This window comes from Bombus bifarius, unplaced genomic scaffold (genome assembly GCF_011952205.1).
Source record: "Bombus bifarius isolate JDL3187 unplaced genomic scaffold, Bbif_JDL3187 scf7180000007996, whole genome shotgun sequence".
Classification (NCBI taxonomy): Eukaryota; Metazoa; Arthropoda; class Insecta; order Hymenoptera; family Apidae; genus Bombus; species Bombus bifarius.
In genome coordinates this window covers 4881188-4897268 of record NW_022884376.1, presented here as the reverse complement: position 1 = coordinate 4897268, position 16081 = coordinate 4881188, and the positions used below count along the sequence as shown (strand labels likewise).

At 39.2% G+C, this 16081-nt stretch overlaps 1 protein-coding gene and 1 long non-coding RNA gene across 6 annotated transcripts in view; one reads left to right on the top strand and one right to left on the bottom strand.

Annotated features, from left to right (window-relative positions):
- The window catches only part of LOC117205853 (TNF receptor-associated factor 4), a 39506-nt gene that overhangs the window by 11112 nt on the left and 12313 nt on the right, over nucleotides 1-16081 (top strand). Inside the window, exon 1 of one of the 4 annotated variants that reach the window (XM_033444625.1) lies at nucleotides 9315-9868. The exons of the other annotated variants lie outside the window; for them this stretch is intronic. Coding sequence (XP_033300516.1) covers nucleotides 9695-9868 — 174 coding nt within the window. The 5' untranslated portion in view covers nucleotides 9315-9694. Of the gene's footprint in view, nucleotides 1-9314; nucleotides 9869-16081 lie in introns of those variants that run through there. 4 annotated transcript variants of the gene reach the window in all.
- Nucleotides 10851-14601, bottom strand: LOC117205858. Of its 2 annotated transcripts, XR_004487303.1 has the most exons (4): nucleotides 14311-14601; nucleotides 13273-13953; nucleotides 13033-13149; nucleotides 10851-12849 (listed from the first exon to the last, which is right to left on the bottom strand). It is a non-coding gene; the product is annotated as an uncharacterized LOC117205858 (long non-coding RNA). The 2 variants fall into 2 exon arrangements; XR_004487302.1 differs by having other exon boundaries at nucleotides 13033-13953.

Below are 16081 nucleotides of genomic sequence, written 5' to 3'. Positions count from 1 at the left end.
GATAGTCGAATCTGGATACTTGAATATCAGCCAGAAACGTGCACTCTGGATCCTGACACGGGTGTGAGGGACATCTGGCCGGTGATCCTGCTGCCGATGATACACCCGATGCAGGTGCATCCTCGATCCGTGCAAGCGGGCGCGTGATTTCTTCGCTATTTCGGCCTGTCGTGAGTTGAGTTAGGTTTCTTTCCCCGTTGCTAGCCGGGGGTGCTTCCACAATTGCAGCAAACAGATGTTCTGCACGCTTTCAAAGATGTTCCACGTCTGGGAGTATCGTCGATCCACGAACAAGTTGCCACGCAGTTGCATAACTATCCGCTTTCTTTCTTCACGAAATTGCATTACTCGCGGAAATGATACACTCTCCTGAGTCCAGATCCCGTCTGTCGATTAGATCGATGAAGGGAAAAAAGAGGAAAAGACCATAATAGCGATCGAATATGCATTAGGTACGTGTACACGCGTACATCGGAAGCGAATTCTTAATTACACGATGGTACCATACATAATTACGAAGATGAGAGCCGAGCTGGAAATAAGAGAAAAATGTCGCGCGATGATGAGATAGTTCGTGGTTAGGGTAAATGGAGAAAATGCACGCGGAGGTTTCCGTTTGAAACTGGGGGCAGGAGACTGAGCGTTAGAAAGAGAGAGGATCAATCGAGAGAGCTGTAATTTCTTCTCTTTTAAAATTTCCTGATACGCTTTTCGCTTAGGTGAAAATTTGATTCGCTTCGTACGGATGATCGTAAAAAAGCATTGGCGGAAGAAAGCGATGCAAATTTTAAATAGGCATGAAAGAAATTACAATATATGGAGCGGAGGCAGTAGATAGAGAACCAAAAACATGTAATTGGAGAATGGCAGAGCCGATGGAATTTCTTGCACACTTCGTTGTTCATAAAGAACTTGAAAAATGTAACTAGAATTTTTCTAACAGTTCCCTCGTCTATGTATATCTGTGTACGTATACGTGTATCAACACGAAACTCCCTGTTTCGCGACTGAAATCTAACAAACGTAATTATTCAAATTTATCGTGCGTGAACACTGAAAATTACGTAGGTATTTTTATACCGTTTCGAATCCTTCAAATTACGTAGTGAAAGGGTTGAAACGAAGATACTTACTGAACCAAGGAGCCGACAAATTATGTAGGTTGTTATCCGTGAATGGTATAAATTTATGTAACAATTCGTGCGTGCGCTCGTAAAATCAGCAATGTAATAACCAGAATGGGTTTTCGTTAAACAAAAAAAAGAAAAAAAAATAGTTAAAGTTAACTGCGTTTCTCGTTTTCCTCGGCGGGTGAACAACGTGAATTCGAATTAACTGTTGTTTTATGCGAATAGCTGACGCACTTGCAGCACGAAAGGATATATTCGAGAAGGTTGGTTGGAGGTTGAGACACAAGATGAACTGGTGCCTATCCTTTCACTTGGCCGTTTTGTGATACGAACCTCCCTACTCACCAGCGTATTCGCTGGTACGTGTTTGCGTCCGTTTATCCTTAAGGCCGATTACACAACTACGCGAATACAGGGTGTCCCGTTTGCTTGGAATTCCAGAAATTTTGTTGAAACGGTCGCTAACATCTCCATGCTTTTTCTCGATACAATTTTGCTTCCAACCAGAGAAACTTTTATCGACAATCGAACGTATTACGTTATTGACGATTACCTTTTGGATTTACGTTAAGGATTTATCAATGCAAAGGAAAAACACGTTTATGAGAATCCAAAGAACAAGTTAAGATTCTTCCAGTCGTTCCCCAATCATAAGCAAGAATCTTGTTTGTCTGTTAACAAGACGATTGAACCACCCTGTACATGGTTTCAGTCAAAGTTCATTAAACCCGCAACAACTTTCATCATTCTCTTCAACACAGTATTCACCCACTCGAATACCAACTTACTGCGACCACAACAAACATCAACAACCGAGCAACCATCTTCGCAAAGTAGCAATTTGTCTAGTGAGAAACAAAGGGCCATGACAAATTAGGACAACAGGAATTCTTGGAGACGATTCAAGGTAGCAGAGAACGATTATAATGGCTGTACGAGGTAACGACTTTCCCAAGTATCACTAAGAGACAAGAAGGTGCAGTTAAGGCGATTTGTTGAGAATTCGCTGAACGTTGTCAGTCCCGCTTTCGTGTTAATTACGTGGCTCAAGTGGAATGCATAGATTCCATCGACAAACTTGAACTCTCGGTGTAGAAGCCAACACCGTTGAGATTTACCTATCGATCGAATTCACGGGAGTTGGAGGAATCGAATAATTTCACGAACCAACGAAACGTATGTATGTATCTGTATGTCTGCCATATAGTGAAAAAGTTCGAGTTTCGTAACGAGCAGGGCGACGAGCCAAGCACAATGTAATTGCGCCGGATAACCCGACCAACCTCTCGAAACCGGTCATAATAGTTCCGACTTCCGGTCCTCCGAATCAACGGGGCGGCCATGGTTTTTGTCGGTGAATGGAAAGGATGTGTTAATTAAAAATGACGCCTTGAATACGTTTACAGTGTTAGTGGGATCATGACGTGGTTTGTGAGCTACTTCGACAGAATGGTGAGGAATTATTCTTTCTTTCTTTCTCTTTTTCTTTTTTGGAGTAGGTAAAGTATCTATCTTTTTGACGAGGAGGGTTAAGCCTTTTTTTAAGAAAGTATATTTTGAGTGTTTAACGAGATCACAGTGACTTACAGTGGTGAACGTATTTACTCAAGTACATTCAGCTTGATTCGACAAATTCAACTCAGTTTTATATCATGATAGCCTTTATTTCTATTTTGTTCTCTTATAATATAGGATTCAGAAATATATTTTTTGTACTTCAAAGCATTAACGAATTCAAGATTGAAGAAGTTGAGATTACGAAATGGAGTCTGTTAACATTTCTTATGGTATAATTCATAATTAATAATTATTAACTTTGAACCGCTAAAGGGACTCTTAATGAAACTGTGAAAATTAATAAGGAGATCCATATTAGCTCCAAATATTTTCTCCCTTGTTTTACTTTTATAATAGGTTTGATATACATATTTTATTTCCAATGTTTCGTAAAGGCTCCAGCCTATTAATTTCGATTTCACGAATATTATCATTGAACTTATATGTCAAATAATTACAAAAATTTCACTTAGACACACATTCGTATCACTAAACACCTATTCCTCGTTTACAAGAACCCATAAATTACGATACACGCAACAATATTAAATACCCGTATAGGATCCAAGAATCTCAATGGAACCTTCTCACACATTCTCTTTCAACGAGGTAATAATATCATATAATCCATTATCGTTCCCCACAAGTACCGAAGAGCACGAAACATTGAATAAATCTTGTATACGTGCAATTAACAACGAGAGTATTTACGTTGCTCGTTCATTGTACACAGAGTCCCGAGGAACCTTCGGGATACCTGCTATACGTGACTACATTATACCCATCCAGGACCACGAGATTTCCCCCACCAGGTGTTCGGGGAAGGAGCAGATGTACACGTGGCGCAGGAAGTTTAGTTTTACAGAAAGAGCAGCTGACCGATGCCGTACATTCCTCGTTAAAGAGGATGGTCTCGGTGGTTGGCTTCGAAAAAACGGGGTTGATCGCTCCACGAGGAACTAGTATGGCCTAGATATACACCCACATGTTCACGCGGAAACGAAAGGGGCCCCCTTTGAACAACCAGTCCATTAACGTGCTGAGGGCACATTCATTTCCTCGATGCACGCTCTCATTTCACGTTTTAAGGGATGCTTATTCGACACGGGGAACGAGCAGCTCCCTACTTCTTTTTTCTTTCTCAAGAAAGCATTTGTGAGAACACCGTGGTGCTTTCCCCTGTTATCAAAACGCTATGACTAATTCTATTTTTCATTCTCTATCTACTTGGCGTAGTTCTATTAATATTTATTACCGAGTGAAGTATCGTTTGGTTTCATGGCTTTTTTAAAAGTATTTTTTCATTTTTCTTTCCTGAAAACTAGGTAACCTATTATGATCAATTCGTGTATAATATATCTAATTAACAAGCCTTAATTAACAAGGCAGTTGAATATGCAACACCGTAACTTTCCAATCCTATACTTGGAAAACTCCGTAACCTAACGCTACAAGCTCGAAATCGTAACCAAAGAAAGACGGAAGAAAGGGGGAAAAAATTTGAAAGAGTTTCCTTCAGGAAATTCACGATGGTCAAAGGGTTGTAGGTGCAATAGTTTTTGTGAGAAGTTCACGAAGAGAACCGGAATGAGAATACGAGGCAGAAGTTAGACCATGAGAATGAGGTGATGGCAAACGAGAGCAGAAGGTGGCAGAGGAGGCTGAGGAGGAGGCAGAAAAGCTGCCGGTCAGATTGTGAGCCAAGGGAGGAGGGTTGCAGCTGCTGTGACAGCTGCACACTTCCCAATATTATTCGCCGGGCTGTTCCTATCCTCCGAATGGTCCCTCACATCGACTCTCCAGGTGCTGCTAGCATCGGCGCCTCCAAAAATCCTTCTTTGTTCCCTTCGGAGCGCGTTGGACCCACCTTATGCGCGATCTGTTGCGTTCAATATCGATCGAGAGTAAATTTCGTCGATTTTATTTCCTCCTGTGACGTGGAACAAATGTATCACAAAAGCGTATCCAACGTAGGATTGATTTTTCGAAGAGGTATTCGATTCTGAATGTTTGTATCGAGGGTCCTTTATTCTTCGATGCTCGTGTGGAAATCGAAATAGTGTCGATGGATCAAAAGAAATCTTTTGTATCTTCTGGAGTACTTCGTAACGTTAGATCACGAATTGTTGCGGGGAATATCGATATATCGGTAATAATAGGTAAATTAGGATGGGTTTATTATATTGTATAATATGGATGATTTATTTTACAATTGTTAAAGGAGCATTCTGCGTAGAAATATTGAAATCCATACCTTCCTGAATGGTTATAGATGTTTAGAATTTTCGATGATTCATATTTTAGAATTTTTTCATTAATCTATGCTTGAGATTATTTCATCGCATGGAAGATTCATCGATAATAAAATTCACTGATTCCTCGTTTCGTCATACGAAGATTCGTCTTACTCGATTTCTGAAGAGAAATTTAACTCTACACCCTTTGCAATCTTTATATTCTTAATTTTTCCTTATTCTACGCGTACGTGTAGTAATGCACATCTTACATAAAATAGCGAATATTTATCTTTACAATGTTCTCTTATTCTGCATTTAAATAGAATAATCCAGATCTTATGTAAAATAGTGTTTCATTGTCGATTATCTTTAAATCTAAATATGCACGTCTCGAACCTATTCTCGTTCCAAGCTGACCAGCCTTGCAGCATAAAAAGCACGCTGGTGCACCACGATTATTGCGTAACCATCAACTTATTCAGGTCGGTCGCTCGACCTTTCCCCAGTATCTACCTGTGCCGGATGCAAAACTGGACTAAACGTCAGGGGAACGCGTGCCAGCCTTACGTGTCTGCTACGAACGTAATCGCGATTTCCCTCGCGGTTGCAGGATGTTCGTGCACCAATATAGACGGAAGTCCATGGAGAAATCACGAGACTGTCAGTTCCAAACTCGTCAACGATAAGAAGATGTATCGTGGCTCAAACGTTTGTGGCATCGTGCACGCAACTTTCTATTTTGCTCGTCGCTTTGAAAGGTGACGATCGACTATCGTTGATACACTGTAAATATCTGTGCAATTATTAGGTAATTTAAAAACGCAAAAATCTACGGAGTGCGCATAATATGCAAACAGTTTTGTTGCTATTGGTTGATAAGGAGCTGAATTTAAAAATTGTTCGTATGAAAAATAATCGTTATATCGTGGTATTTCTCTGTGATCTTCGTTCTTCACGCGTAATTTAGTTGACTTTCATGCACATGACCAATTTCAACGGATGATAAAGGGATGTGGATGAGAGGACAAAGGGTAGTTTTCTCGTGAGTTCCGGTTCCATTAGGGTTAAATAAGCTGACACATACGTTTCTGATAAGTCAGCATCTGGGGGACGTGTTTGGAAATCGGAGAAACTGGTTATTAAGGATATCGGATCCCTTGACACGAGAAACGTTACGCACCAATTACATTAGTGCGCGATATTCTATCGCAAAAGTGGCCTGAATTGTGCTGTTGGAAAATGCAACGGTCTGCGACTACGGTTTTGCTTTTCGCGTTTTGTGATTCGAACGGTTAATGGACAGAAGTGATTTTTCACCTTTAACGGTGAAATCTTCTTGACTTAGCACATCTGACTTTTTTGCAATCCTCTTTGAAACAAAACACGAGTGATTTTTTAAATGTCAACGTAGTGAAATCTCTCTGAATTAACGTGCTCTATTTTTTCGCAATCCTCTTTGACAAATCCAGCCTTGTGACAAAACATTCAACGTCGACGTTTCTGTTCACATTCTAAATAGTATAAAGTCACCTTATTGACGTCTTAGGAACAGGAATCTGTCATCTTTAAGACATCGTGTGATGTATTTTGAAGTGTTTATTTTAAGATGTCAGATTTTTATAAATATCTTATAAAAGGTATTTTATCAAATTTTCCCTAAAGAAAAAAATAATACAAATTCATTTTCCCGTTTAACATCTAAAGGAAGGGGAGTCAAACGTAAGCTGGTAGTATTCTAGAAATGCAAACAAAAATCTGTGAAAGAGGGAGAATTTCGAGGGAGAACTGTCGAGACTCGTGCAAGTTTACCCTGAAGAAAGAAAGATTTTGATCTAGAGAGAAAAGAGGGGAAAGACACCTGCTTGGCGTACAAGAAGGGTCGGGAAGGTGCATGATCGTGAATATCAGTCAGTAAAATTGCAGTACGTCTTCAAGGTATTAATGCAACCTGACATGGCACACCTGTTGCAAACTTCAAATAAAAGAATCCTCGAGTATACAAATTTCAAGACGGCATTAACATTGTCTCCTATTCTTTCCTTTGAAAACAAAAACTTCAAGTAAAGTAATAGGTATGTAAGTAGAACAGTAAATGAACGGAAGTATTCTCGATAAAACGTATCCAGTCAAGGTGAACAATGCTATTAATGGCCTGGTCGACGGTTTTAAATAACAATTCTTACAATTCACTTCGACTACACTCATCGCAACCTAAAAGTAAAACCATTAGTTTGGTAGGAATTTTTGCAAATCACGTAAAATTGGAATATTCATATGATTTTCTTATAAATTCCTTGAGATAGTGCTTAAAAAATAAATAAGAAAGTCTACAAAGAAGCAATAGATATTCTTTCAATTCATTACAGCTTTTTAAATAGATTTCATTGTTCTCAACAGTGCAATTGCATAGCGTTAGGGGTTACCATAGCACGAAGCTGAAATATGCGCAAGAGCATATGTCATGTTAATTAACAGAGTCGACAGAAAGCTGTTAGAGAAGGACGTGCTTCGAATTCGACATGGATCGTTCCCCTAAGCCCTAAAATATACACACCCCGCAGAGAAGGGCGAGACACTCATAGTTCATCTGATGGTCACCTGGAATTTTCGAAAAAAGCAGGAACAGATGGTGTAACCTCCGAACTACGCGGGATCTGGTAAATTAAAGATTCAAATCTTTCGTTCCTCGAACTTTCTGAATGACCATAATGAATACCAACTGAAAGGGTGAAGTCACTGGTCAAAACTGTGTCATTTAGACAAGATAGGATAACGAATGGAAGAACTGACTAACGCGTTAGGTATTAGAAAGCAGATCTATGATATCGGTGATATAAATTCTTGGAATTGTAAAACTCTTTATTCTTTTATTTCTGACTACCATTATAGATTCAAATTGGGAAATTGAATTACAAATAAAAATTGTTCGAAACGACGTTTCACCCTTTCGTAATTACCATTATCGCCACTGTTATTACATATTATTATATCCAAAAATGACCTTACCAACTGTATATTGTCTTTTCCACGATTTATTTACATTCATATCCGTTATATGGTCCTATTACTACACTCTACTTCACGTAACAAAATGAAGTTTTCATTTTACTATCATCAACATACCATAAAAGCGCAAAGAGACGAGGTATTACAAAGGTGGCCCGTTTTCGACTGTCCTGACGAGATAGCGTCTCACGAAGATCGAAGGCGGAGTCTTCGCGGATGTTCCTTGTTAGAACGCTGGCGTACCGGTTCGTGTAGCTGGCCAGAAGGCTCGATTCCGGCCTGGTGGGGGGAAGGTCGAAGAAGGCCGCAGCTGGCTAGATCTTGTCCGCGTACTTACATACAGCTGAACGCGGCTGAATGTAAGGAGTAAGGAACATGCCTCGCCAGTCGGGCTTTACAATGTCGTTTTCCTCCCCACCACCTCGCCAGACCTGCAGTTGGCAACACGAGTGTGTCTTTACTGATCACGAGTCGCTATCGCCGCGGACAAATTCTTTGTCTCCGAAAGGGCGCCAGTAAAAGTACCGCTCTGATAGAAACCGTCTCACAACCTGTCTCCAGGTCATTACTTAGGTCCTACATCGATATAATTTGATTAGTCGTTAGATTGAGAGCTGTAACGCAAAGGGAAATTCAGGTAATCTTTTCTATGGAGACACTTATCTTAGTAGAACTTACAGTTTGTGACATACTTTATAAAGATTTATTTTCTTTATCACTGGATCTTATCTTCCATTGAAATTTATTATTGAATCTACATATTTGTTGAATTCTATAGAAAAATGATTCGTTCGTTGAAATCTCCTGTAAAAGATAAGTGATATTTGAAGAAGATTCAAGGATATCGTAGTTTGTTGTATATATTATATGATACTCTAATATAAGAATGACTTTTATTGGGCATTTTATCAAGCAGTTGCGAACATCCCAGGTAACCTTAAACGATTTCTAAACCGCGATCCATGAAGTCAGCGGCGACTGTACTTGTGCCACATATCCGATAATCTCTTTCACACGTTCCTTCATTCACCGTCTCTCCCTGGTCTCTGTCCTTGTCTCGCGGATACTATTAGGCTTCTCTCGTTCTCTGCCTTCCCTTCGTTCACTGGAACGAAGAAAGAGACAAGAAGGCAACGGACTCCCTCGACGGACAGGAGTTTACATCTCTGAAAATTATATCGCGGTCGCGGTTCATCTCGCGTGAATCCTGCTGATTTTGTCTCGTTCCATCTCGCATAACGAACCACCCCATTGGCCATTTTCCATTGTGTCTGTCCTCGTCGCGCGCTCATCGCCTGTCGCTTTCTATCGGATCCGCCAATCAGCGCGCTTGGTCCAGCGGGCATGACGCGACCGTTCCGCAGAGAGAACCGACCGACCGGACTGCGAACAGTCTGTCAGTAAACTTCGTGGCGTGCGTTGGCTGGCGCGCGTGCTAGCAGACCGTTTCCATGCGTGTCACGACACGGATACAACGCCAGCCGATCTCTCGAAACGCTTATTAATATTTATAAGCGGCCAGTTAACTCTTCGAAGTGAATTTTTTCCTGAGGTTCGTGAAAATTGAGATTCGCGCTGAAACAAATGCCGATATCGGTCCATCGTCGTATTGTTTTCTTGTGTGTTTTACCCGTTTTTTAAAACAGTTGCGACAGTGTCGAAGCATCGTCGCGCATTGAACTCACTCGTTTAGAGACGCATATACGAATGTAGTAGTATTATTGCATATTGTATCGTTGAAATTTTGGACGAGAAGAAAAAAAGATGGTGCGTGGTCTGTCGCAGTGGACGAAAACCTTGAGCTTCCCCGCGAGGGTGTCCCCCCAGAGGCCTGCCAAGGAGTCGAAGGGGTTTCATGTGAGCCCCAGTGCTAGCCCCACGTCGCCACCCAGCCCGATCAACGACAACATGGACAAGGCGCCGATTATTACCGATGAGGTTAGATTATATCTTTTTTTTTTATTTCTAACATTGCTTGTCGCGGTTTGTAGTAATGCTTTGAAAGCTTAATCCTTGCAATAATAATAGGTTGGTTCGTAAGAGGGAAAACTGGCAAGGCGCATTGTGTTGTGTGTATTTACAGTAGCTCATGAAAGAATTCAAATACTTACCATAGAAAACTTTTGTATATATATCGTATGTGTTATGTAAAACATTTTGAAATTTCATTGGCGCTGTCATAAGGCTCGTTTATTATCATTATATTGCAAATTGTATACAATTAAATTACAAAATGTATACTGTAAGCATACGATACTTAGTAAAAAATTAATATCATAGCATGAATATAGCCTCACTATATATTGATTCTTTAAATACTTCTGTGATGTAGTATCTTGCATCTTCTATATGTATTTGCATTTCCAAATTTGTTTCACTTTATCAATCTATCTCAATACATTGCTAATGAAATTTCGAGATGTTTCGTATAACATATATATGTAATATATATTCATAAAAGGTTATCATAAATGTTTGAATGTTTTCTTTAGTTACGAATATGTAAACATCCTACGTGAGTCAATGACATTTTAATTTTTGTAGGGTGGATTAGAAACTGTTTTCAATGAAATATCAGAAAGTGTTTTATACGTTGTTTAATTTGCAAACGAATCAAGACATGCCAACTTCCACGTAGGTCATTCCTCGAATATACTGGAGCAGAGTTTCAAGTTTATCGTCATACGTGTTTCAGATAACGGTCTGTTGCTATACGCTTCGAGCAGCTACGGTTAATCGCCGGTTATGCGTTTCAGTTCTCCATGCATTTATATTTGTAACCAGTGGCCCGCGTGATTGTTTACTTTTGTTTGTTTGTGTTAAAAAAAAGAAGTTCTAGACGACCATGAAATTAATTTGAAGTATCCCTAATCTTTTAATAACATTTATGGAACAATTATTATTATAAAAAAAAACACGTATTTTTTGTTTTTGAAAAATAAATTTTACTTCCGCTTAATTTAGGTTAGGTTTATCGTTCGTTACATTCAGCTTCACGACTAACCGTGCCGAACAGGCGTGTAACATAATCTTCATGCGAATAAAGGGAAACCGCAGAATGGGGGAAATCTATTATTGGACAAAACGGAAACAGAGGGTTGCGTTTCGATATCGTTTACAAGAGTACCATTCATGATTCTATATCGTTGCAAGCGTTGTTGGCACAGTCTCCATCTTTTGCGTACGCGCCCCTGTCGGAATACGTTGCATATTAGCTCTCTTATCGAACTAAATACACGCATTCGTGGCTATCGAACCGCGAGGGACTCATTTACAACGCCCAGAACAAAACATATAAATCTTGAACACCGAAAAAAAGAAGGGATTTCGGTATCTATTCCTCGAGTGCGTTTGTACAATCTATTCCAAAATTAAGCGATACTTTATTATAGCTTTAGTAATATTGTATTATATTTTCTAAAAACATGCTTCTCCACTAATATTTCTTTTCTATGTATTAGATTGGTGTATATGAAATGTTCTTTTTGAAATGAAATTTAACCGCATATACTATATAGATTCTTCAATGCATTACATGTAAATTTAATCAAAGTAATTTTTACATGATATCCTTTCCTAAAGAATAAGTGCTTTAATTATATTAGATTTCTGAGAATTATCAGTTCAACATAGATATGATGATTTGAAGAACCTACACGTGATTAGTTTCATTTGAGAGGACATTTCATATGCATCAACCTAATATGTGCACAGAATAAGTATTGTATTATAGCAAGTGATTATATTACCCGTTACTATATTCCGACAAACTGCAAAAATTCATTTAGATTATGTAACATAGTTTCATGTTACGTACGATGTTCTTTGATTAAAACAATCACATAACATAACCTAAAGAAAAGGTCGCGTTGCCATGAGACGCGACAGACAGCCTGTTTCAACAGAACCGATACTACGCCGTTCCTTCCAATGTTCGCCGCGTATTTTCCAAAGAGTTTCTAATCATGCCGACAGAGCGACTGATTTATGCCACGACAACCAGCAACACGTTTCAAATTGTTCATCATGTACAAAGGTTTCCGAACCTGGCTTCGTTCACAGGGTCGATCGTCCCTTTATTATCGATTGCATACCGCGACGATTACTGCGCCATAAAATCATCTGTCTCGAGTTAGGTTCAACGTAATCGTTTGCTCACGATCACCGCCCTCTACATTCTTTAAATTGTTCGGCAAATTGTTTTAAAATTACTGGGAACTTTTAATTACGTATATACATATACTTACACTAAATATTTTGTAGCTTCTATGTAAATTTTCTTTACCAACGTAACAATTATAGCCTAATCTCATTACAATGCTAGTGAAGTTGCAAAATGTTTCATATAGCACAGAAATACGCATACATTTGTAATAAATGTACGAATACTTTAGTGAGCTACTATACACACTATCTGGGATTAACTTTGTTCGAATGTGTAATCTATTGGCTATGTTTTCGACCTTTTATCCTCATGTTTTTATGTAACGAAGTAAATGGAATTTATTCATAGGTAAACAAGGGGTCGCTAGAAGTCACTCGACATTGTCACCATGGTCGCTCCCCCTGTCATATTGACCGTGTATTTAAAGAATCGAGTCCATCTCTTTTTGCGGTCGGTTTAATCGTTCCAGCCCCCTCGACGACGCGTCGTCAACACACGTGCGCGCCGTTTACGATTCCTTTTGTACGAACACATTTAAGAACGTTCTCTGTACGCAGTGGCTGGTGGTCGGGAGTGCCAACTTTGCGCAGGGGACGATTGGGGGAATGCGTTTGTGTAAACACAGCCTCTGGGAAGATGACAATGGCGGCGCGACTGCAGACGGCACGTGCCCCACGTTGAAAGCAACTTTTTTTTCTTTGGCAGGCTAATTCGTGCCACTGGCGTAACTAAATATATCGGATGGCAATAATATCTATTAAAATAATAAGTAAAACAGTATATTCGTAATAATTATCAATAATGCATTTAACATGGAAAGTTTGATAATTGTAATGGCGAAATTGGATTGGAAAGGAAGATCAATCTGTACTCGGGTTTTCTTCTGATAGAAAAACGACCTCTTTCTAAGTTCTCCTAGATAGATACTTGTACTTACATGGACCAGTTTCAAGTATCGCAGTCGGCTTGCTTGATGAACAAACTGGAGAAAGCGAAGCCGCCCGGCTGAATTTATCTAACTGCTCCCACGGAAACGTTCACATTTAAGAGAAATCTGAAATACATAACGTACTTAATCTCTTGCTTATAACATTGAGTTATGCTGGTAACAGAGATTATAGTTTCGATTCAGTAAAAATAGACTGTACTCGCAAGAAAGATTAACTGGAATTCTAACCTCAGTTTTAATTCTTAAATGTGAGAGTCATGAAAAGAAATTATGTACCATTTCATATAACACTTCAATATTATGTCATCTAACAACATTGAATAGCTAACGCTCGCTTAAGTAGATATTAAGGAAATAAGGTAACGAATTTTGCTGTAAAACATTCGATTTATTTCAAACGAACGTAAGAAAGTAAAATACGTAGGGAACATCTTGGAACATTTGTTTTCGTTGTGACGTACACAGAACGGGACCGAAAGAGATAAAGATTTTGGCCGGTCCTATGCTTACAAGACTAGTCGTCCAACTTTTACTTAACGCCTCGAGACCGAGCCAAACGGAAACTACGATGAGCAGAAATCTCGCGATAATGGACAAAAGTTTCGCCTCGTAAGTTCGTAACAGAAAACGCGGACTCGCGGTTAAAGACGTCCAAGCGTTCTCCGGCTATATAAAATAAAGCGACGGCGAGAGCCGGCAGTGTCGGCTAAGGAGGGGGCAAGAAAAGGACCGATGAGGACTGGTCCAAAGGCGGGGAAAGGCGACGGCGGAAGCGTGGGAACCGAGCGTAACAGATGGCCTCGGCTGCTTCCGAACCCGCTCGGCCTCCTTCGTGCACCTCCGTGGCATCGACTCTGCTTTCCGTTCTCGCGCGTTTCGTACGCTCTATGTATCGATGCAACTCGATTCCTGCAAAAAATAGATTCGTTAATCTATTCCCGTATCATTATTTTTAACATAGGGAAAACCAATCTGATTTTTTAACCTATTAACGAATTGGGAAGACTATTATGTCGGTATATGTTCACTAACAAAGTATTCGCAAGTTCTTTATTTTTTAAAGAAAAAGTATTGAAGGGGTATTCTTAATCCATTAAGAACTAAACAGAGAAATAACGAAGGTTGCATAAACGCAATATTGTAGAGGATTTGATCCAATAACAGATTGTAACATTTTTACTGTCATTGTAAGTCATATATAGACAGTTAAATGTATCAGGAGAAATAGGGTTATATAATTGACTTACGAAGCATATACATACATACCGTTCGATTGAGAGTGGAGAATGGGTTAAGAGGGTAACGATGCAAAACAAAAAGTGCAATAGAAGATATATGAACGGCTAACACACGTGCACAAGCCGGCAACCTTAGCACTTAACCCGATGCTGCGCATCAGTAAGGTCTCAGAAAATATCCAGATACGCTTTAATACGTTTCGAATGCAGTTGTATAAACGTGTTAGTAGTAACGTAAAATGCACATGTCAAATATTAAAAATTAGATTGTACTTCAAACACGACAGTTAAACAATTAGATGTTACAGATTTAAAAATTAAAATTATATTCAGTAGAATTGAAATAATATTATAGTAGACACCAACAATAGAACTACTTTTAAATAATCTGCGTTCCAATGAGCTTAATCAGACCGTCGCGAAATTCTAGGTATTTGAGAATGATGACAATACAGGAAATCGTGCCAGAAAGCGTTGCGAGCAAATAATCTTCCGGAAATACATAGCACGGACATGGAGATGATTGTGATTGTGTCACATCATGTTAGTTATCTTTTATCACAGTGGTTCTCTGACTTATGGATCATTGAAACAGATTAATAAAGCTCGATATTATCGTGGTGCATTTGTATATGAACACATTACAAGAATTTCTCAGTGGCTCTCTTATATTGTGAATCCAGCTAACTGTCAGGAAAAACTATGAGCTCGTGTTTTAGAGTGTCAGGGAGCTTCAGAGGGGGCGTATTCAAAAGAAAGAACTAATTGTGGTGAAAACTACATATATTTAGTCAACCGTTTAGTTCCAAATGTTACGATTGTTCTATAATTTGTATACTAAATTAGAGTAATCCAAGATATCGTTTTTCATTGCATCATCAACTTTAATTAGGCATAAATAGTGGAATAGAGACAGAGAAGATACAAATTTAATAGAATCTTTTTTATCTAAAAACAAATTTTTATGCCTTTAGTAAACCTATAAATGACACTCTATTTTGTATTTTTATTTGTATCAACTGTATCTTTGTTTCTATTCCTTTCCTTGCTCTATTCGTCAGAAAACAAATCTCTAATCTTAATAAAATCTTCAACCTATGCGCAACATTTTTGTTCATGTTTCTTATTAAAGAAATGCTAAAAACAACTCAGAGGATTATCTCTATGAGATCTCCATAGCAATTGTATAAAATGACATTGACTGCTTAGTTGCTTCTTCTGTCAGAGTAATTGGCTTTGGGCAATACCACCAAATAAAATATCACCAAATTAGTCTTTCGTGAATTGAGGACCGTCTCCAATCAGCTCTTATTAAGCTACCCATGGAAAGTGACTCCTGGCTCTTGTTCAGGAATGCGAGATAACGCGGATGCTTACAAGTCGTTGTAATTACCGCGTGTTAATTTAAAAGCAGGTCCCCGCCAGCCTTCCCATGGAGGCCACCGCCTTCGTCGTGGCCGGAAGTTGCTATGGTGTTTGTTCCTTCAAGTATTGTTCCCTCCGCGCATTCCATTGTAATGAGAGGCCTTTTTTCTCTCTCCCTCTCTCTCCTCCTCTTTGGTTCTCGTGGTTTTAGAAAATAGGCGTAAGAGACAGTCGGTGATCGCGATAGAAATTACGTTTAACAGGGCTCCTCGAGTGCGATCACCACTTCTTTTCCGGATACTTTTCAACCGGCTCTTTGGTATTGTTAGCCGGGAGTTCCGTAATGTTTTTATCCTTCTAATTGGTAACAATGAATGCATGCTCTTTAAATATAACGATGCCACTGTCTTTCACCGTTATACATATGGCGAAGA